The sequence below is a fragment of the Cygnus atratus genome, chromosome Z (assembly GCF_013377495.2).
Source record: "Cygnus atratus isolate AKBS03 ecotype Queensland, Australia chromosome Z, CAtr_DNAZoo_HiC_assembly, whole genome shotgun sequence".
Taxonomy (NCBI): domain Eukaryota; kingdom Metazoa; phylum Chordata; class Aves; order Anseriformes; family Anatidae; genus Cygnus; species Cygnus atratus.
Window position 1 is genome coordinate 27,526,422 of NC_066396.1, and position 24,063 is coordinate 27,550,484.

General features: G+C 38.4%; 1 protein-coding gene across 1 annotated transcript in view; it reads left to right on the forward strand.

The window, feature by feature from the left end:
• Positions 1 to 24,063, forward strand: part of MRPS27 (mitochondrial ribosomal protein S27) — a 45,852-nt gene that overhangs the window by 20,438 nt on the left and 1,351 nt on the right. Inside the window, exons 5-10 of the mRNA XM_035565835.2 lie at positions 11,100 to 11,214; positions 11,729 to 11,807; positions 13,094 to 13,209; positions 15,760 to 15,862; positions 18,016 to 18,158; positions 21,587 to 21,742. Coding sequence (XP_035421728.2) covers positions 11,100 to 11,214; positions 11,729 to 11,807; positions 13,094 to 13,209; positions 15,760 to 15,862; positions 18,016 to 18,158; positions 21,587 to 21,742 — 712 coding nt within the window. The remainder of the gene's footprint in view (positions 1 to 11,099; positions 11,215 to 11,728; positions 11,808 to 13,093; positions 13,210 to 15,759; positions 15,863 to 18,015; positions 18,159 to 21,586; positions 21,743 to 24,063) is intronic.

Genomic DNA, 24,063 nt, shown 5'->3' on the forward strand with positions numbered 1-24,063 from the left:
TCCTTTCTTTGTCTTCCGTCGAATTACTATTGTGCAATGATCAACCCTTTTCACAGATTTCCCTGGTTAAATTCTGAAGCAGCAACTGCATCTCATGTGAAGTACTATTGTTCTCTTTTGAAAGTCATGATTCTTTGGAGGAATAAAAATAATTTAAAGAAAAGACTGGAACACATCAGGTACATAACTGCACGTAGTTGTAGTGTTTTTCCATGTTTTCTGTCTTCTCTGTTCTGTGCAGCAGATAACATGACGTACATACATAAGCCTCCTATAGTGTGAGTGCTGGAGAGAACTGAATGCTTGTAAATGTCAGTTCAGAGCCTGAATACAAGATCTGAGTAGGCCACTGCAACATTGGCAGGACGTACGTGGGCTTGCATGAAGTACTTTGCTCATCACAGAGTACATCACATTTTGTACGTCAGCAATGCCAGTACTGTGTTTTGTTTGTAACCATCAGTCTTGGCTGTGTTCCCATTCCAAAAGGGAAGGCACTACAAAATACTCCTTTGTATTTGGAGTCCTTTCCCAGTTTTGAGTCTCACAGCCTCATGTAAGGTGCATCTTTTACCTACCCACACAAGGGAACATTTGTCCTACTGTACACGTAGTGCTTGAAGTGAGGAACCTACTATTTCTCTTTAAGTAATAGATATGACAGTACAGTATTTTTCTGAAAAGAGCTATCTGAAACAATCACAAAGGTGGTAAGAGCCCACGAATTTCAAACTGCCTGACAAATTGGTTGAGTTAGTTTTGCCATGTTTATCCTTAATTTAGCTCACTATTCCATGTGCTTGACATTATATGCAGTGGAATAAAGGACATTCCTGTCTCTCAGAGCATGGAAGAGTTTTTATATGGTGAGAGATACACTGGCCGTAAGTTACCCTCTGAATTGCTGGGACTGAATAACTTACTGTCCTGTTGTTAGGGAACAGTTAAAGATATGTCATGAAGGGCTCACAGATGATTGTTTTTGCTTTTTTTTTTATCAGGAAACAAGCTGTTGCTAATTGAGACACTACATGAAATTTAGATGGATTCATAGTGGACTGTCCAGTAGCAACTTAGATCAGGGTGAGACTTGAGGAGAGCTGTTGGCCTTCAGGTGTATTTTTGCCCTGATCAGGAGCTTCTAACATTGAGACCAAGCTATGCACCTGTGGTTTGCTTTTTGGAAATAGGTATCTTTTGGGCTGTGGTTGAAACTGGAAGTCAGCATCAGGTGATTTGTCCCCTCTGTAGCAGGTATTGATGCTTTATATGAAAACTGCCTTTGTTTTCCATGAGCTTACGATGTAGCTTTGCCTCTCTTTTGCTCATGGAGTGCAGAATGACAGCAGTGCACAAGAAAATCAGACTATAGCAGGTAAGAATGATAAGGGCACAGGTAGCAGGTTAAAATTAGGTTAAGTTGTACTGTAGGGCTGTGACAGCACATCTGAAAAGGTGAAACCTGGACTGTACAGATCCCATTCGTGTAATGTTTGGCAGCAAACAAAGTTTGGCTCTTCCCTTACTTAAATTGACCAGTAGGACTCATTCAGTATTTGTGTTCCTGCAGTGCTCTCTTGCCAGCTGCTGCTTCTTTGCTTTAATTGCATGCAGTGTGAGGCTGAACAACTCTGCAGAATCGAAAATCTGTTTGGCTCAGATGCATCTGTACTGTAGCTTTTGATAGTCAAACCGGTGGAATACACTGCTTGTAATCTGTGCAAGATCTACTGTGATCAAACTGAAAAGTGTCAAGGGTTGTGATGGTGAGTGTAATGTTACAATAGTTAGAAGCTAACCTGTGATGTTTTTGGGGAGTTATTTCGGGAAGCATAAAGAAGTTGAGTAGAATAAATGGAATGCAACATTGTTACGATGCATATTCCTGCTTGCAATTAATTAGGTGTCTGACAAAATCATGCTATTTTTTTCTCAGGTTAAATTTAGGCTGCATACCAGATACCTTTTCTGTTTGCAAATATTGTAATAGTAGCATCTAGTTACAGGCTGTTTTTTCCCTGCATTATTGTATTTTCGTTGGCTTTGAGACAGCTTTTTTTATGCATACCCGTAAAGCGTTCCCTCTTAATGTAATGTGAAAGGGGTGTGCTGTGATTGTTTAGGCTTAGCACTGGAAGGCATAAACTCCTGAACTTTGATCCTAACTTGTCCACTTCCCTCTGACACTGAAAAAAACTATTGGAAAACTTTTTTAGAGTCACTGTCTTGTCAGCTTGAAAAGCCTGAGGTACTTTGTCCAGTTCGGTTACTGGAATGCAGACTTCAACATGACATCACTGTAAGTGAATGTGATAGTTGAAGTAAAGATAGAGTAAAAAAAAAGTTTGATTTTCATTTTAGCATTTCAGTGGCTAAAAGGTGGAGGTCTTCCAAGGCATCTGAAGTCATTTATTTATTTTTTAAATGAAAAATCTAACTAGCTTTGAAGCAATTTATTCCATAAAAAATCACATAATCTTGGATAGCCTTAGTTGAAGAAAGCCCATAGCATAATTACTATTTTGGTACACAGACATTTTTAGACTTGCTACCAATATGCATCTATCAAGAACTAGCTTTCTGCTGAGAAGTAACTTGCTGGCAATGTTCAGTGAGGGATCTCTCTCTCTCTCTCACTCTCTGCATAGTTAACTAGGTACAAAAATAATTTCAGCAATTATAAATTACAAGTAGGCTTTCACAAACATTTCATTTTGAAAAATGTGTCTATTTGATAACTTGGATACCAAGTTTCAGGGAGGTTGAAAGTTAGTTGAAGTAATGACAGGCATATCTGGGCTAGTAAAATGGTAGCAATTGACAAGTATTTTACTTAAGTATATGCCATTTCTTACAGCTATTGTGTTAACCAGTTTTCAGATAATTAGTAAAGATTCCAGCAAAATTTTTTTGAGTTATAACACAGAAAGTTTTAACGTGACACACTTAGAAATTGCTGAGGTTCAAAATTTTCCTCAAAGTAAGAAATCTACTGTGTTGTACAGTTCTTAATATCTCTCTGTGTTTTTCTATGCCAGGATACCAGGAAAAGATACAATTAATGCAAGTGTTGGCTTTATATTAGACTTCATTATAGTTGCATGGGGACAAGGAAAAGCACTAGAGAGTGTCTTAACAGAATCACTATAGCAACAGCTCACCCCATCATTCTCCATGTTTTTCTCAGCCTATGATACTCTCTATTCAATCACTGGATTAGTAATGGCATTTATATTGAAAATGAGCTGTTTTAACTGTAAAAGCCCAGGAATATTTTTAAGAGAGAGAAGTCCTAGAAGCTGTCTCCTGTATAGTCAATAGCTGGGGAAAAGTTGAGCTTTTTGTTATTGTTCTTACTGTTACAACAAGACTTCTCCAGTTTCTTATTAACTGCTGCCCCTCAAGTGAATTTCAGTGTTGTGATGGGAGTAGTATGGATCCTTCATGAGACTGAGAAGAAAATCTGTTTTTCCTGCTTGTCTTTTCCAAAAGCACTGGGAGAGGTGGAAGGTAATGGATTACAAGACACTCTACTATCTTAAGAGTAGGAGAAAAATAAGAACACTATATTAAAGCATTCTGTTTCTTTTGTTGGGGTTGTATCTCTTAAGAAACAAGAAGCAGAACAAATCTCACATTCTATCCACCTCATCATTCTCTCTTGGTCATAAAAGGAATAAAGCAAAAATAGGGATTACTTGCTTCATAGTTCATGTTTGCAATAAAACTTCTCAATTTTGTTAAAATGACCTTGTTTTATTTTCTGCACGAAACTAAACTGGATACCACCACCTTTTCTCAGCAGTAGTATTTGTACTGCCACAGTGTTCTTTTCTTTACCAGTCACCCTGGGGATCCCAAAGTGGCCAATTTTAGCTTCAGTGAACTGGCTGGCAACCTTGCCTTTAACTTGACTTGTTTAAGCATTATGCTTTAAGCATAGAAACCATGTTTACACTGGAATTTCAAATATTAACACATTTAGTTTCTAGCTAGACAAGGCCCATAACTGATGTCCTTTTTTGTCAGATTGTAGTATGGGGAGCACGTTCACACAAGCATGATACCAAACAAAACCTGGCTTGTGCTGGAAACAAGTGTTCTTTTGTAAAGTGAACTTCCACTGCTGTCCTTCTGGGGAGCGTGTAGTTCTGGAGTATTTTAAATCAGCATGGATGTTTGAGGAGCTTTTTAACAAACACGTTTAGCAGCCCAGAACAGTTTTCCTAGGGACAAAGTGTCCTGAGATGTTGTCCTGAGGATGGTGTTTGAGCCTGGGTATGGCCTTCACTTTTTCACTCTGGTTATGAGCTAACTAGTATAAAGTTTGGAGGAGTTCAAAGCAAGCCTGTAGGATACCGAGGCTGATAACATTGTCTGAAGGAGTTTTCCTCTCTGCATTTTGCAAATGATTCTAGAGGGATTCGGGGTTGCCTGGTGTAGCCTAATGGCAGGAGATCGGAAGAACTGCTCTGCTTCAGTTCTACTAACATTCACTGCCAGTGGAGGGAAGGACAGATAAATAATTCAGGTAATTTTCAGAGCCGATAAATAGCTTGCAACTTTGCTGCAGGCTCTGGATCTGTTGCTGTTACCATTTCTTCTGTGGTGATTCTTTTCTGTGTTTATGTACAAGTAAAGAATTTCTTTTGTGCTGCAGTAAACTCCTTCTCCAGTCATATATTATTATGAAATGTATAGCATATATCTAGGGCTTTATGAATATTTGCTTTTTTCTTTTTAATGTATTTATGTTGTTCACTGTAGTTTAATCACAAGAGTGCCTTAAATCCATCAAGAGGAAGATTATTTAGTGATGCAGTGCTGGAGGTTGATAACAATGGGCAGAAATGCTTTTTCTGTGAGAAATTCAGCTTCCATTTGTTAATTAAGTATTGTCTGTCAAAAAAGCAGGTAGGTCAGTAAAGGACAGACTATATCCTAGCCACCATATGTTTGATTGATGTGTGTGATAGTCATTGTTAAAAACAGACTTTGCAAAGCTGAGCTTTTTGTACAGAAGAGTAGTTTCGAGCAATGCAATAAGTGTGTTGACATGAGTGAGTGGTGAATTCTGTCCCTTCAGTTGTTAGGAGAGGTTGATGACCAGAGCAATATCCCTAGACTTTCTAAAGTACAGTATGTATTTCTACCAAAAGTATATGACTTTGTATATGACAGTATATAACAGTTTGGGTGCTTTTACCAAGCAAAAGGGTTAAGAAGCAAAGAAAACTGTTTGTAACATTGGGCTAGACAGAAATAAAAGATGTATGTGGTATAACTGGAAAGCAAAACTAGATATGAAAAGCATTCTTTAAGTCTTAATCTTTGAATGTGCTTCTGTACTGTAGTTTCTCCTTATCTAAAATGTGATCGTTTAGACCTGTTTTGAGGTTGCATTCATCAGTGGTGTTAGAGATCTGTGCAACTCCTGAACAAAAGATGCTACATAAGAATTATGCATTCATATGGGGGTGCAGCAAGTCTAATTTAGAAAAATTAATTTTAAAGCTGAAGCGATCAAGAGCTAATTTAGTTTAAAATCAAAGATTGGGGAAAGTCAATAGAAATTATAACAAAAGAAGGGCTGAATATGAGCTTTCTGTAGGGAGTCTGCAAGCTGCTTTTCTTTTTGTGTAAGAGCATAATTCTGTCTCACAGGATTAGACTATCCCCCATTATAGTTGATTTATGTATTTTTGCACCTCTCCTGTTGCTGCTTTTGATAGAAAGTGTCTATACGCTTTATATAAGTGTATAGATATTGATTATCTAGATATAAATACTTACGCTACGTATACTATTTGAGTTTTTTATTTCACCACAAAAGGAAAGTGTTCCCTCTGTTTTTGCTTGAGTTGGCAGTTAATGTATGCAGTATTTCGTATAGGACTGATATGATTATATATGAACTTTTTAAAAGGGGACATACAAAGAAAAGTTTAGGCCCAGATGCAGGCAAAGAAGAGGTAGAAAAGTAGTTACTTTCATGTATAAGAGGAAATTTCAGTCAACAAAGATTTTTTTTCAGGGCTGTTGTCTTTGACATTGACACACGAGCAATGCCTCTGAGTCCATTTAAAATGCAGAGGATTTTTCCCAAGGCCTGTGGCTTGAAATGACAAACAAAGGGAGATTTCTGGGTGACGTTTCTTTAGCCTTCCAGTTTCCAAGCTAAGCCTGCCTGGAATCCATTTGATCATTATGCGCTGTAGCTAAAAAAATGTGCCTGGGAAGAAAAAAACATGGCATTGCCAAGGAGCTTCACAGCCCTGTATGACTTGTGTAAAATGTGGAGTGGCTTTGGATTCTTTCCACTGAGCGCTTCTTCCTGGCTCTCAGAGACATTTTGTAGGACATTTATTTGTTCTAAGTCTCCTTACATTTTACTTCCAGAGATTTTAGAACCTTAAGTGGATGAGAAGACATCTGGCACTCTCCTGATTAAAGCAAACCAACATGCAAACTTCTGTTTCTCTCTAGTTCTAAAAGAAGTAAGAGAGATCTGGAGTCTAGATGGATTAAATTAAATGCAGTGATTATCACAAGGAAGGTTCCTTCCTTCCCTGGAGTAGAACCTACAAGAACCTACAAGCACTATGTGAATCTTACAGGTTTTAACTCTGAGGTAGGCAGAGTAACACATCTTAAATATCTATATTAGAAATAATGAAAAAATGGAGAGTACTCAGTGTCTTCCTGTTTCAAATTTTCCAGTTCCTTGTAATATGGCAGAAGACAGTAACACATTTGTAACACATAAAATCATTATTGTATAAGAGATTTTATTTAGGGAAATAATTTTATTAATAGAAATGTAAAATGAGCAAAGCAAAGTACAAATGAAGTTTAGAATGTCTTGAAGAGATCTAGAGACCTGAGAGATCATACAGTTGTATGTACTGTATGTGTAGATTATAACAAAATACTTTATTGTTAGGTCAGACAATGCTGGAGAAGGGAAAGGACCCTTAATATGTTTCACAGATGTGAGAAAAAGAAAAACTGTGCATTGCACAAGGATGCCCTCTGACAGTACCAGGAGTTGAATACATACACTTAGGAAAGCCATGTAGTTTAAGAAGGGACTTTCAGATCAGCTTAGCGAAGAATTAGAACAGATCTTCTGAGCTGGCTTTCCCTCCACATAGCAGAGCTGTTTCTGGTACTGTACTTCTTCTGCAGCAGCTGCTGTGTAACCCAGCATATTTTTCTTCGCAATCTTCTTCATTTGTGTCTATCCCCAAAATCAATGAACGAACACTTCACCATATCTAGGGAAGGGGGTGCAATGTGGCTCCTTAGTGCTTCTCTTTGCTCTCTCAGTGTGGCTGTATTATTTCCCTTGAAAATGAAAAGTATGAGAAAGCAGCATTAGAGTGTATCACCACTTGATGGCACCAAACAAATTTGAAAGACCATTAAAATAAAGAAAAAAAGCTGGGAAGTAACTCAGCTTTGCTGCAGTGTGGGAGAGCACCAATAGGTCATGCTTGCTGGTTTAGTAAAGCACTCTGTAAGGCACTCTCAGCATCTGATAAACTTTACCATTGTTCAGTTTCTTTTACACAGCATGAGTACTTCAGCACTGCTGTAAATAATCATCAGTGGGGCCTTTGCAGGGAATTAGTAAACTAGGAATGCATGCGTAGCCTGATATGCAGGTCAGTTTGTGAGCGAGTGTGTGCGCTTGCTTGCCTAAAAATGTTCTGGTTGCCTTGTACTAAGGCTGTATGCTCATTGTATCTCTTCCACATTGTAATAGTAATCATTTTACAGGTATGAAATAATGAAAATCAAGTTTCAGGACTAGACCCTTGAATAATTTTCCAAAATAAGGGTAATTCTAGTATTACATTCACAATGCCCCTGGTATTGCAGTTGCTACTTGTCTTATATTCTTTTTCCTGTTCTCTGTGGGGACAGAGGTTTTCAGGTCAGTGACAAGGAGGATCACCATATTGATTATTCAGCTGTTAACATTAAAGTGTAGCAACAGTGAGCTCCCCTAATACTATTACAGTTGTTTCTCCTTGTCTCTTCTCAATCCATTATAAGAATCTTGTTCTTAGGTTTTTATTAGTTCTCAGAAAAAATGAGTTTCAGCAGCAGACATCTGCAAGATAACCTCCTGGTCTTTCTATTAAACACACAGCAATTGCTAGAGGCTTCCTTTATTTAATTCAGTCTGAATCTTCTGCTTTCTGTAATTTTAGCTTCCTTCTGTCTTTTCATCTGTCTCTGAACATATTGCTTTGCTTAATTATATCCTGTTTTGTGTTTCACAGAGAAGGAGGAAGACATTAATGCTTGTCAAAATGACCAGCAATCTCCTCCTTTCCCTGATTCCGTTTCAAATAAAAATGTCTGCCACAACATTTGGTTAGTTTGCCTAGGTTAGCTGTAAAAATAGATACTCTATTGGCTTCTCTTCTGAGCTAGCAGAAGAGAGACAGAGCTCATCCCAGCATTATATGGATCAGAAACAATTAAAGATGGAAGCATTTCTGTTTCTTCTTAACTTCCAATTCTCCTTCTACCACATCACGGATTAATGGAAGTGTTTAGTGCTGAGGGAGTGTATGCGTGCACATGTATTGGATTCTTGTTGACATGGAGACAGAGCAATTTTGGCGCTAGTTCCCTCTGTTCATTCGTATGCAACTGTTTTGTAATGAATTATTAGAATTAACTAGAAAACTCTTTGGCTGAGAAGCTGTTTGCTTTTTGTTTGAGTAGTACCCAGTACACTGGAGATGTAGTCCAAGAATAAGGATCTTAACAGTAACATGCAGTAATTATGTGACAAGTAATGATAGTAATGATAGATCCTGTGATTGTGTGCACGCGTGCATATGAACAAGGACCCACTCCCGTCCAGGCCTTAAAAACTCATGTGAAGACTTCTTTAAAGGAGTTTGTACAATAAGTGCCTGAATTCTATGCCTATCACTGTTAGAAACTTGTGGTGACCGAGGATCAGTTTCATCATGTTTCTTAGACCTCATCACATCCCTCTTAGAACTTTTACTGTCCAAGTGCAATTTAACTTGGGAACCTAGAAGCCTTTCCCATTATGGTAGGCTGTAGCACTCCCAAGGTGCGTGAGATGCTGAGTGCTCTCTCTCACTCTTGTGTACTCAAGAGAATAAATAATGCATTTGCTTAAAGGTGAATACTCAAACCCATTACAATCTTTTTTTTTTTTTTAAAGTTTTCTTCCCTCCTATGTAACAAATTTGTAGAAAGGATGCCAAAGATTATATCAAAGGAAAGGCCTAAGTCTTTGAGAGCATCAGCGTTATGTTTTCGTAAGATTGTTTTTTCCACTTTTGAAACAATATTAACCATTTAATGAAGCAACTTTAAAAGATTCTGGTGGCTTTGTTGCTGGGTACCGGTGTTGTACTCTGACCCATCTTAAATGGCTGGTGAAACAGTCTGTAGCAATTAGATAACTGTTTCATCAAAATATGATTAAATTCAGATGCCTGTAATTGATGCTTCCTGTAAGCATTATTGAAACAGGACTTTAATGAAAGCAAATATATATTCTTGCTGTTCCCAGTATTTGAATTCCAGAGGGAAGAAAATGGAAAGCAATTAGAGCAAGAAAATGGATGTTCATAATTTAATATTCAAAGCATGCTTGTCTTTTTCTGTTAAATTCTAATTTAAGGGAGAGGTTTTATGTGCCACTTAAAGAGTAGTATATTTAGACTTTATGTAGTTGTATAGCTCTGATTTTGGCACTGAAGTCTTCTGGATGCTGAAGACTCTAATGCTTTTCCAAGCTTGGCGATCTGTGTAGCCCTTAGCCATGGGATACAATATGCAGAGATTCACTGGGGGGGAAAAAGAGAGTTGGTGGCCACGTTAATCTGATAAATGTTCTGGAAAGCATGCTCACTCAGATGGAAGAGCCAACCCTGCCTCTAAATGGTGCTGCAGCTTGGCTTGAGGCTGCAAGCATCTGCGCATGAGCCCAGCTCGGTCATCTACGTTTTCTACGGGAGGTGGCACTCAGCTCCATACTGGGTACTGAGGCTGTTTTTCATGCATACAATTTGAACTGAGAAAGGTTGCATGTATCTATTGACGTTGGGGTGTGAAATTCAGCACCGGATCAAGGCAGCAGCTCCTACCATTGGATTCCTAATTGCTTTTTGAGTCTTTGCCAAGGATAAAGCTGCATATGCTTTTAGTCACTTCTTTTCCAAATACAAAGCAAAGTGTATATGGCTAAATAAGGACAAAACAAAAGAGGCTGAACTTCAAGTATTTAATTTTACAAATTGGTTAAGCGGTAGAGTAGGTTGCCTAGGAACACTGCTGAAGCCATGACATGAGGTGTCTCAGAGCTAATTAAAAAAATGTCTGTGAGGAACAACGCTAGTGCAGCTGATGCAGGGGGCAGGGGAAGGGTCTCCAGCAGAGTTTCCCAGTGCGTGAGGCATACCTCACTGATGAAGCATTTCTAAATACAAATGAAGCCTGCAGCAGTCTGAGGAGGCAGAGGTGCAGTGAATTCTCAAGTGTTTCAAGAGAAGCATGAGTTAAAGTGTTTGCGAGATACCAGACTATACAGGCTCTGAAGGTTCAAAGGCAGCAGTATTTTGATGTAATTCTGACACTTTCTGATGTTGTAAGTCATGGAGCAGTGTTGCTTGTTGAAGAGGCCAGCAACAATACAATGTTATATGATGAGAAAGGCAAGGTTAAAGAGTACTACAGTGTTTATAGCAATCTCAGTTGTCTTTATAAATCATACCAAGCTATTATTATATCATATTCATCAGGGGAAAAGCCGTAGGCTTTCTGGAAAGTGAGTTTAAAATATTTTGCATTTGTGAAAAGGTCAGATTATCTCGTCCTACACACTATTAAAGTATATCAGGATTTTGTTTTTCTTTTACTGAAAGGGCTATCTAGTGTTCTTTGGAGAGCAATAATTGACTGACTGTAAAGTCAAATACAGATTTATATATGAGATCATGAAGGGCAGAGGTACTGAAACACAATCTGTTGCTCGTAGATTTTTTTTTTCTGTGAGAACAGAGAATCATGTTGTCACCTGGACTTTTATTATCCTTTAGGTTTCGGCATAGTCCAAATTACTGGTACTTGAGAGATTGGACCATCCACGGTTGGATCAGACAGTGCTTAAAATATGGTGCACAAGACAAAGCTTTATACACACTAAAAAACAAGGTAAGTTTCTGCAAGGAAAAGCCATGACTATATTTGATTAGGTCTTTGAGGCAAGTGTGGCCTACCTGGAATTTGTATTACAGCCAGGTATGGATATTGCAGTTTTTACGTTCAGATATTCCATTGTCAAAACAAAAATTGACGTTTGACCAGAGTTTCAGCTAAAGCTGAAAATTTCAGCTTTTATGTCCCTTTTCTTCCCTTGAACTTTTTTGTTTTTAAATATTGCTGGCATCAAAACATGCTAAATACAGGAGGGACATAAAAATCCCGATAGGCAGTGCCTCTCCTGCTCCCAAAGACCCGGATAAAATGTAAAACAAATCCAGTACATTGAAAGTTAATAGGCCCACATCACAGGAGCGGAGTTAATAAGCTTCTTAAATTGCCTGGCTAACTGTCATATTGCACCAGTGTGAAATGCCATGGTACTGATCTTTCTCATACCTGCAGCACTATGCTTTGGAAGATTTGAACAGCAAATTTTCACATTCATTTTTTGCTTTCTCTTCAGGTTCAGTATGGAATTTTCCCAGATAATTTTACATTCAATATTTTGTTGGATTGTTTCTTAAAGCAGAAGAAATATGAAGGTAAGAAAATATATAGCTATTCTGCATCCCCAGATGTGTGCTATTAAATCCACAGAGCCTTTCTTTGAATTAAAAACTTCTAGCCATATTTTCTCTGAAGTCACCTTGAAACCACACTTTCTTTCCGTATATAAACTACTTTTCTACATATTTATACATCACTCTTGTTGGGATCTTACTCATTGTATAGTTTTGAAATATGCAATTCAGAGTATTTCTATCATGATTAATCCCATTCCAAATGTAAGCTATCTTCTCCAACTTTCAGAATTCCAACTTACATGTTAACATTATCTTTGAAGTTACTAGTGAGAATTGGTATGTTGTAAACCATTCAAAAAGCTACACATCTAATCTGAGCTATTTGTCTAGAGTTCTGTCTGTCACTGAAGAGAGACAGCTGTGTTGAATGGCCATGTTGAGGTGCCTTTCACTGTTGACTGTTAAAGTGCTGAGATGAATAATCCTCTCATGTTTGATGACAAATATTTAAGGTTTTCATTTCACTGCAGGTTTTCTGGTACTGTAGACTTGAAGTGAGCTTTTCTTTGCATAAACCTTCTGCAAAACAAACAAATGACAGGGAAAATAGAGTCGTAGAAGGACTTGTCTGTAGCTTTTGTCATGAAAATACTGCTAAACGGCAAGTTAATACATACACTCATTTTATTTTGAGAGGCCCCCATCTGTGAATTCCTCATTATTCCATCCATATTTCTTTTCTCTGACAGGCTCAAGGCCTTCTATTTAACAAACTGTCCTTCCTGACAGGGAGTGTCACTGCAACTCCCTGTGGAGCTTCTCAAGAGCACTGTTTGCTGAATACAGTGAATGCTATGGGTGATCTGTGACAACATTTCTTCTCCATTGTACTATACTGTCACCTTAAGGGCAGTTAATTTAAGCCAGCTTTCTCTTGTCTGTAATCAAAACACAAGAGCAAAGTAATTTTTAAAGTTTTTTTTTTTAATGTTAATGATTGAAGGGCTGAGCAAAGAAGAGGCAATTGAAGTCAGAAAGCATTGAGCTAAGATGAGTTTAGAAAGCTTCTTTGTTGTTGTTTCCTGTAATTCAATCAATTGTTCCTTCTCCTTCTCATAGCATGTTAGTATAACCCAAATGGGTAAGACTAATTTTCTACGGCTAGTCATAAGAAATCTTTAACTTCCTCCGTAACTGCTTCAAAATGTACTGCAACAGGAAAGCATCAGTGAGCATCAGTGGGTGCAAAAGAAAGGAGATGTGAAAATTTCCACTTACTAATTTTGTGTCTGTTTCCACTGTAGATGCTCTGTCAGTAGTAACAGAGATCATGCTGCAAGAAAGTTTTGATGAATTCTCAACACAGCTTCTTTCTCTTTATGTTTTATACCAGTACCTGGCAACCAAGTCTAAACATACGGTAAGCTGACCACACTCAAAATGATACTCAGAGCTTCTCTTTCCAAGTGTTGTGTTGCAGTCAGCTGGGCATTCAGTCATGAATATATTTATTTACCCTAAGTTTACCTAAAAATTGAAGGGCTCCAAGTTTTTTCATTTTTTTGAAAACTACAGAAGAAAGGAGAAAAAAAAAAAAGCAACAGAAGATGAAAGCCAGCAAATAACTTGTCATCACTTCTAGTTGCTCCTTTCTCTGAAAGAAAAAGTGTTTCAGGATTTTCAGATGTGGTGTATGTCCACTTCAAGGTGATGAAGTGACATCTCACCTGAGTTCAAAGAGGGCTCCATCAGTTAACACACAAAAAAATGTATTGCATATTATATTGGACACTGTTACAGGTGAGTATTGCTCACGGTTATAACTTGTTAAAGTTGATGCTGTAGAAGTAAAAAAGATTTTCACTAGGAATTTCACTACCCCATTTGGCTTTGTTTCTGTTGATTTTCGGAAATATTTAAAACTAAAATCTCTCCTATCTTCAGACTGGGTTAGGCTTTCCTATTCATATCTGTCTTGCTTAAGGCCAACATGACAATTCAGGCTCTTGGAAGTGGCAGTATTCTGCCTTCTCATCCATAAAAAGTACTAGAAGCCTCCATTTGTCTTGCATAAAACATATTCCAAAATGTTAAGGCCAGTGCCTTAAGATTTTAATCAATTGGCTTGTAATTTCAGTTTTCACTATAGAAACCATGTGCATTTAGTCTTCTCTCCTCCATTCCTCACGTATACTTGATCACTTATGTATGACAGTCAGAGGGACTAAAATCTGTTTTTTCCATTGTGTTTGTCTATGCTTGTGTATCCTTACTGCAAAGACAGGCACTTGTCACTATGTGTAATATGTTATGAAAGCTGAATATGCAAGCAAGGGTGGTATGGACATACAACACGTTTAAAAGACAAGCCTATTTATACAGCTGTGATGTATTTAATATGCATTTTGAAATAAACCCATCCAAGACCTGCAATAAGCCATATTTTTATATGTATGCACCATACAGAGTACCATTCAACACCTTGTAATGCTCAGTACCGTTTTTCTGTGGCTGATTTAGGAATGGCTGTAGACAGAAAATCCCCATTCCTTCTTTCCAAGGTGCAAGACAAGTCAGCCAGTGTCCTGTTGCAGACAGGGCCTTGACCACCATAGCTTAGGGTCCAGCAGCCTGACAAAATGTTTTTTAACTTTGAGAACTGAATCATGGGCAATCTGACTATATTAGCCCCTAGCGCAGGTGATAGAGAACTTCCATATTTCTGCTGTTGTAAGCACTGCTGAACCAGACTGACTGGTTTTGGCTCTCCCCAGAAAGTATCCTCCTTGACTGTTGCAAACAATCAGTGTGATTGCCATCTTCCCATGCAAAGGCATTAATGTCAAGTGCTTGCAGTTTCTTCAGCTCTTGAAGCCAAAAGGGACAGTTCCCAAAAGAAAGCAGACCTTCAAAGCTCCGTTTTTCCAGTTGCATCTGATTTTCCCGTAACATTCGCCAGGAATGCTGAATTCAGCAAGAAACAGACCTATCCCGTTGGATGTCTTTCCTGGGTCAGGCAAATACCTTGTGTGGTTGTTAGGTGATGGTATTTTATGTTGGATGATTATATGCAAGTTCACATAGCACCTGAAGGGAGACACAAAAGTTGCTACACCTTGAAAAGACATCTCCTTGCATTAAACCAGGGAATTTCTTTACAGAAAGTTTCTGCCTTTCACTGGCAGTATTTGTTCGAGGTCTTAAGGTAATAACAAGGTGCTTAAAGTACCCTGCAACAAAATCTGTGTATTAGAGAAGCAGACTTCCTCCAGTCTACTGTCTTTTATATCTTCCCCAGTTTCTTCACAACGGGATTTCTTCTCAGCTTCTTTCATTTGCTGAGAAGAAATGTGTATACTTGAAGTCTACTTCTCTGGCCTTGTATTGTACTATCCCACAGCAAAGTAAAATTCACACCACTCTTGTGGTTTTAATGTCCTTTCTTATTGGGTCCCCTTCTCTAGCTTTCACTGTTGGTCGGATCTATCACTTGGACTTGAAGCAGCCCGTAGCAGCATATTCTCTCTGCATTTTCTGTTCTAATGTAGGATAGTGGAGATTGCATCTTACCACATACTTAAAAGAAAGGACTGCTCCGGTACGGAAGCCACATAGTTTTGTTTTCAGCAGCGTTAGCCTGAAGTGAGTGCTGGACATACGGGTCACTGGCAGTGCTTGGCCAGTGTAATCAACATAATCCTTTATCCCTAACGAAACACAATGGTTGACTTCCATTCAAAAGATCCTCCCGTTTTATTGTCTTCTGGAAAGAGGTGTTCTTTATTATACATATACTGTTCTTCAGGTTGTGTGTAATGTTACTCTGAACATTGGACAGGTTTAATGATTCTCTACTTTGTTAGTAAGATGTGATGAAGGCCATGTGCTGCCTTTGGTTACCGCAGTATTTTTGTTTGTGTTTGTCAAGGAACATGTACTTAGTTTACATCTTAGTTTACATTATTTGCAGTGGGAAGAGGAGAGGAGTCTTGGTGCATCACTACTGCTTACAGGACTAAAGCAAACAAGCACTGTGGGATTTAGCTCCCAGCTGTATGGTTACGCATTTCTTGGTAAGTTTTACTTTCCTCACAGTCGTTATTTTCCCTCTTATTGCCACTGGATGAACTAAATTTGTGCCCTTGCTTTATTAAAATGTAATCAATGAAAAGACTAAGGAAAAAGGCAGAAAGAGTGGAAGAAACAGTTTCAGAGTTAAGACTGAATGGAGGAAAACATTCTTAGAGAGCAGTAGGGTTGGTTTGTATGTGGATCAACACATTTTCTTGATAAAATCTCACAAGACAGAGTTCTGTAGAACAAATCTATGGTACTAGACAATATGTTCTTTTTCTAGATAGAGTTTATGAACTTCTTAAAATAATCTTTACACACCAAGAATTACAGAGACCGCACCCTGAAAAACACTATGTTTAGAACATTTACTACTCACTGTAACATTAATGTTTCTGTTGTGAACAGCAGATAGCAGCACCTTTATCCTGTATCTTTTAAGAAGCCTTCACCAATAATGATATGCTGTATTATTTAGAGAGCAGTTAGATCAGAGTACATCCAGAACAGGAGGGAAGGGGGTTAGGAGGTGGGGAAGAAAGGATAAGCAATTCTTGAATTTCCTGCAACCTTTATGGGAGTATAGTCCAGAACGGTTTTGTCTTTCTCTGTAAAATGATTATTTAATTAAGAGTAAACAATTTAAAATTTTTCATTATGCAATTGTTCCATTACAGCATTATCTTTTGTCCTAGAATTTATTCAGGGTAATAAGAAGAGGACACATTCTTAAAATGCAACCTCAAAATACAATGGATAGTGACAGAGTTAAGATGCTGATTCTGATTTATCATGACTGTAAAATGAACACCTTGTTTTCATTGAAAAAAGAGGATAAACATTAAAATTAATTGGAAACCTGATTTTCAGTGGAGCTGTTTGTTATCAAGTGGAGATGCTGATACAGACAGGGACTTTGCTGTACAATTGGCATTCAGTTTAGTATAGGTTTTGTGTCATAAAGATTGTTTGAGTAGAGGCTGTATTTCACAAATGTACTCACTGTTTGTGAGCAGTAGTACTTTTTCCATGACATTGACATTCAATAGATGAAAAGGTATTTGCTGTTATGTCACATATTCCACAATCTTGCCAGCACTAATGGAACTGACCTCTGAAAGAGTGAAAGATGTCTTCAGGCACAGAGTGGCCTAAGGCACCTTAGCTATTTTAATTTGTCCATAGTTCATAAGCTTTGTGCAGTTACTACGTTGCTTTTCTTAAAGTGTTCTTTTCCCTGTGGAGAAGAATAAGGATTGTTTTCACAGTTTTGCATTCTTAGAGCCAGAGTTTAAATAAAAGTGAGACTTGGATGGATAACTCTCATAAGCTACACTGCAGTGTGGTTTTTTTTTTTAACATTGACAACGACAAAATCAAGAGCTTAGAGTGACAGTCATAGCCCGTTAGTACTCACCAACTAGAATATCATGTACATTTTCCCCATTATGGAGAACAGAAGTTTTGTAGTCTTTACTGTCACCCTCAGAAGAAAAGCTAGGTTGTCAGTGGTGCTGTGCATCATAGGTCCTGCTAGAGTCATGAAGACCTTGGTGCACAGGGAGCTCCAAAATGAGAACCAGAATTTCATTTTTGCAGGTCTCCCATCTTTTCTTTAAGGAAGTTCCAACTAGAAATAAGAACACTGAGCTGTACAGTTAAGTAGAGCATGTGCTTTAAGTCTCATGTGATCTGGTCTTGGTACATGTGTGAGCAGACCTTAAACACCATGGGTGTGAGTCCTGCCTCTCACATTTAGCACACACATGCTGCACAGTGAGTCCGTGAATGCTAAACAATTATTTGTCTGAGATCTTCAGACATCCTTCTCAGAGATGCTGAGTCGGTGCCAGACAACCAGGAAGCCTGGCCATTTTTCCACTTCTCTGTATGGGCAAAATGTAGAGATGAGGGGGAGAAAATGGGGAGGAACAATAAACAAACAGGGACAAACGGGTAGCAGTCCTGAAGCTGGCAAAAAGAAGGCACTTTAACAAAACAAGAAAACAATTCTGTCACAGCAGCTTTGTATCTTGTATTTACCACAAAATCCTGGAAACTTGCTTTCACTTAGAGAACAGAACCAATCCTTATAGATTACCTTAGGACTCAAGTGTTCAATTACTAAACTCAAAGTATTGTTTTATCACAGGGAAAGTGGAGTTGAATAAAGGTTTAAGAGCTGTTTACAACCTAATGCCGCTGATGTGGACACCTGGATACTTGAATAGAGCCTTGCAAGTGATGGAGAATGTAGCTTCATTGCCAGGAGACATCAAAATCTGCAAAGAAGCTGTAAGTCTGAAGACTATAACCTGCATAACACAAGGAATTCCACACTAACTAAACTTCAGTAAAACCTGTAAATTACTTGTCTTGCTAATGAGATGATAGCAGACCTTTACAAGCCTAGTAATATTTCAGAGGTCTGTGGAAGACAGGAGGGGAAGTAACATTTAGAGCAGAAGCATGGCTTCAGTTAACAAGCCAGCAAAGATGTCTATTGGCATGTCCTTGCGAGCGAGTGTCTAATGTTGCCACAAGCCATTTATGTCTTAAGCCGCATGCCCCCCCAAGATACTTTCCCAGCTCTCTCAGAGACATACTTGAAGATGAAACGTCACATCTTGTACCTCTCCTGGCTAATTCCATGTGTTCTTTCATGTGGAATCATGTCCTGAGTGATACTGGTCCAGAGACAGGGCAGGGTGATTTCTAGAAGGGTTGTAGTGCCTGTGATAGGGAGGATAAATGGATTTGGTCTGTTTGCGAGGTCAGCTCTTATGAATGTACTTTAGTATTAGGAGTGCTATGGGGCTTCACACTGCTCCTGGAACCAGCCAGCTTAGGTGGAATAATTCAGGAAACTACATGGTGTGGTGCATAAAAACAGCACTGAAGGGCTTTCTGGTACTGCGAGTGTCCTTTTTGCTAGCATCAGTACTAGGCTTACAGCCCCTACATTTCGCTTGATGTACAAAGGCCATGTCACTGCTCAGCAGGTCCTCCTAATGCCCCATAGTCAGAAGCAGCTCTATGTAATACTGGATAGGGCAGGGAAGGAAGCATCATATCTGAAACCTGCACTATTTAGAGTTCTCTCTTTGGGTGTGGTTCAGCAATTTTCTTTTTTACTCCAAGTCTGAAGATCTCAGCCTAATAAATTGGTGATTTTTTCTGCTTATAAACCCTAGGCAAATTAAGGAACTCCTCAGAGTTCTGGATTATAGACAAACACCCTAGTGCTGAAACAAGGTTGCATCTGTCTATGTAACATTACATGCAACCAGGTACATCAAGTCTAGTAAGGTCCTTTATATCTGTGTTTGTACTGATACTGTAAAAATAGTAATCTCTAGTAACAAGCAGCAATGCTTTCTTTGCAGAAATGTTTTACTTTGTTCAGTGAGCAGCTTAAGCTGCAGAGTTTAATTACATCTGTCATTTAAGAATTTGCAAAATAAGGTTATTGCTGACTATTCACTATTGCTGCAAGTGTCTGTACAAATCCAGTAGAAGAGTCCAAAAAGCAACAACCGTGAGAGCTACACAGGGACTTCCCTGAAGAGATTTGTGGCCTGATTTGGATTTTAGGTAGCAGTATAAAAACAATAGTGCAAGTCACACAAGTTTCACCAAGCTAAGGACCAAAAATGGGCCTTGATAATACCAAATGTTTTGATATTATCAAAATAATTTTTCTCCAATGCATTTTTTGCGACCACAATGCACTAAGAAAGAAAAGGAAAATATTTTGGTCTGCATCCTTATCTGGTATAAAGTAATTGCATTATATTGATTTGTATCATCTGTCCTTTTCCACAAGAATGCTCATTGAGATCTTACTATTAAAGATCTGTATAAGATATTTTTAATTATTATCTCCAACTGAAATGCAGTGTTCCCAAGGGTGAAGGACTAAGAGCACTGAGCAGGTCAATACTGGGGTCAGTCAACATACACTGAAAGCAGATGTGGTGGAAGCAACCTCACATGCATAAACTCCTTTTTCCTGTAGTATCTTGGGTGTAGCTTTTGGGCAAGCCTAAATTGACCATTATGCAATTCTTGTAAATCCATATCATAGCACTAGTAAATATGGGCAATGTTGTAAATTATTGTCCTTGCATGCCTGCACAATAGCAGGCATGAGAAAGAGATACAAACCTGAGAAAGATGCAACCCTGTTTTCACAACCTTGGTTCTTTTCCCAAATGTAATATTATCTTCTGGCTGAAGAAATTTCATTACCTAAATGAGAAATTTTGGGATGAACTTTTTTTAGTTGCACACTTTTGTTGAAAACATTTTCAAGTGATTGGCCATTCAGTATCAGTCACTTTTTTCTCAGGCTTTAAGCTTCCTCTGTTTCTGACTAGCAGGGTGCCTCTTTTCTCTCTGCCATGACCATTGAGAGAGATAATTTCTGTTACTATCATAACAACGTAACAAAAATACTATTTTAGTATTGTGCTATATTGTTTTAACTGTGAACAAGCAAGTTTTGGTGTGTGGAATTGTCTGAGAAACTCTCCAGATAAGAGTTTATGTATCTTCAAGCACTCAGTAATGATTTCATTGATTATTTAATCCTGTTTCAGTATTGGTAGTTTAAGGATTACATTTCAGTGCCAAGAATGTTATTTCAAGTAAAGCTATTTTTTATTTCTTTAGCATTATATATACTTACACTACGAAAATGAAACCAGTAGGTATCAAGAGCCCTTTTGCTTGTGGAAAGTGTCATAGATTCAAAAGTTACACTGTTACTTCATTCAACTGATAAACACTAAGGATAAGGATTCAGAGAAGGGTAACAGCTCTTTATATTTGTAAAGTCTGAATTTTAAAATGCAGGCAGCCTGTATCCAGTAATTTCAGTTATAGCAATCTTCGTAGTACCAAAACAGCAGCAGCACCCGTATAGCAATTCCATCTTTCATATCAATTATAGATAAAGGAATAGTTTACCAAGTCCATTAGTGATGCTAATGCATTCTTTTGATACAACTGCAGTTAGGAGAAGGTGGTTCTCTTGGTACCTCTCAAGAGAAAAACATGAAGAGAACAAGGGTATCATAGAGATTAAAAATAAACATTTACCAACATACCATTATTATATATATACCAACATACATATTACTATATGCCCACATTTTCGTTTTTCCTGTTAAATTACCCAGCTAATGGCAGGAATGAATGTTCTTGTTGAACAGGTAATTTTCCTTATTTTCACCAAAGGGGAATCAAGATGATCTATTAAAGATTATATGCTTTGAACGTTTGATAGTAACATCTTATTTAGATGTATCTGTGATTGTATGTCATGCTAGTGCTATTATCACAGTGGCTACCATTTAGCATTAATATTTATGACTAGATATCAGGCTAAGAGCAGATGATAGTCTAATGCCTGAGATATCCACAAACATCTGAATGTGTACATCACCAGAGTCAGGGAGTTTTACTGTTGATGGAGGCTGACAGAGTTCTTCTGTTGCAGGGACTTTAAAATGCCCAGCGTCAAAAGTCCAAAATACAGTACATAATTCTTCCAAGAATTAGTCCATTTGCTTTTAGAATTTGGTTTTCTCTTTATCATACAGAGCAGTCATCTTGAACTACGGAGTAACTCACAAAGCTGTTTGTAGATGCAACAGCAGTATTACTCAGATTGTATTTCCAAACTGTTTATGCTAACAGTGACAAATCTGATTGTTCAGGTTGATGTTCTGGAGACCATTTTGCAGTCTGTCCTTGAAGCAAAACCTGGTCCAGAATCATCCGAAGAAACCAAGGAGTCAGAGCAAAAGTCACAATGTGCAGAAACAGAAGAAACAGAGCAGTCTAAAGTACCTGAATACTACAGCCGATTCAAGGTAGGAGATTTTCATTTATGTAAATATTCTAAGCTGTAATAGATATCCATAGTAAATACTAGAAAATAAGTACGCTTATCATAGCTAGTAGACTAGCACCCTTTCAGTGCATCAGGAGTGTACCTGGCATTTCTAAAACTGTTGCCACCTTACATTTTCATGTACTCAAACAGGAAGCAACCGTCAAAAAAATAAGTGCTCAAGGCCACTTGTCTTCTGAATGTCTGCTGGGATTTCGTCTTCACTTTTCATACATCAGAATGATACATCCAAATGCTGTTTGCAAAAGTGGCCTGTCATTAGAGAGCCATTATCTGACCTTGTGTGGGTTCTTACTCATTAAAGTAAATTGTACTGGGGTTGAGACAATACTGAATTTATTCTCCATTTGTGTATGTTAGGATTAGTAGGAAAGTTGCATCCTATACTTTCAGTCTGTGGAATTAAGTAAGGCTTCCCTTTTATCTCTAGTTTGTCACACTGATGCTAACAGTATAAAACACAAAACAGTTGTTCCTCAGGGCATAGCTATATGGTGATTGAATTTTATTTCATCATCTCATAGCTATATAACAAGCCCATTTTATATGATCATTTCTGATTTGTGCTGTGGTAAAATTCAAATACCCCCGGTTAGAGCTAATTTGGCCTGTAGTTCCAGACTGTCATGGCCTTGAACAGTTCTGGATTAGGAGACATTTCTTCTCAGAAAGAGCAGTCAGGCATTGGAACGGGTTGCCCAGGGAAGTGGTGGCATCACCATCCCTGGGAGTGCTGGATGTGGTGCTTGGGGACATGGTTTAGTGGGTGACATTGGTAGTAGGGTGATGGTTGGACCAGGTGATCTTGGAGGTCTTTTCCAACCCTCGTGATCCTGTGATTTGGTCCAGGCATACAATTCCTGTTTCAAACTGTAGCTTGTTCAGCTTTTGTATGTGTTCCTGGACTTTATGTCTAATATAGACCTTCAGAACAGCCATTTGTAGATGTACATGAAAAAGCTGTGGCAGCGTGACTAACAACTGTGATGTGTGAGAAGCAGTATGTTCTTCACTTCCAAAAAGCAGGACTTGAGGGCATTTTTCTCTTTCCAGAAAAAGGAAAAAAAAATAGCCTTTAGAGCTGTAATATAGACTGTGTATCTGACACTGTCACTCATGTTGTAGTTACCTGTTTTTAGATACCATGAACTGAGGCCTTCCACTCAGTACAGTGTTCCTGGGGTAATTCTTTCCATCAATATAAATGACCAGTGAGCAAGCATTTCATCACATAAATGCTGGGGAGCACTGTCTCTGAAAGCAGTGTACCTCCTCTGAATGCAGAGCCCTGGAGACTGCTTATAAAAATTAGTGACTTTGCCATTTAAGAATGTGCCCTTCTGGTACAGGCAGGACAGAGAGACTGCTGCTTTCCTAAATTAGCTTCACTAACGTATTACAGCAGAGCAGGGAAGATTCCAGAGTTCAGTGGGTTCAGTCCAGTAGTGGGTTAGGAGAGAGGTCCCACTAGTTTCCAGTTCATTGTATTTCTTCTAGATCAGTTTCATACTGCTTAGGTTTAGTGCACAAACCCCCCTTTTCAGTACGTCCTCAGTAGTGGGTAGCAGAGAGATTCTTAATGGTCTAAAATGATTATCTTTAAACTGAACGTCTAAGCTCTAATCATGGGAGAAGTTGTCAGGAGTTATGTTCCTTTCTCAAATCCAAACTCTACACTCTCCATGTTTGTCCCTGATGTACTGTAAACTTACTGATATCTCAACAAAATAGAGATGAATACACATAAATATTACTAAGTTTGGCTTTACTCCAGTAGCTTCAAAGACATTTTGTTTCCTTTTAATCTTTATCATAAAATCAAAAAGGCAACAGAGTCAAATGCCCAAGCCCCTCAGACATGTATACCTACCACTTGAAGAGACTTTTATCTGCTGTCTGACCTGTTCAGACCTTCCACTGCCTGGCAAAACAGCAAAGCCTTTGTAGTTGGTGTTGGCTAGGGTGGGAAGAAATGGAGAGGCATCAGAAGGGACACCCCCGTTTCATTCTTGAGAACGAGGTATAACCTCAAGGCAAGAGCTGAGGGACAGTGCCTTTGCAGCTTACTGCAGTGGGAGTTGGAGTAAGAGGAATACTGCAGATCAACTACACAGCATGGAAGCTTCCAGTGATAACTGGGAGGGGAAGACCAGATGTCGTCATGGACCCAGAATTGCCATTTTGTTTGGTGGCGAATTATCCCCATATCTTCTTTCAGTCATCTTTCAATGCAAGTCAATAAGCTTTATTCAAAGGGCACGTGAAAAAAGCACGGATGTA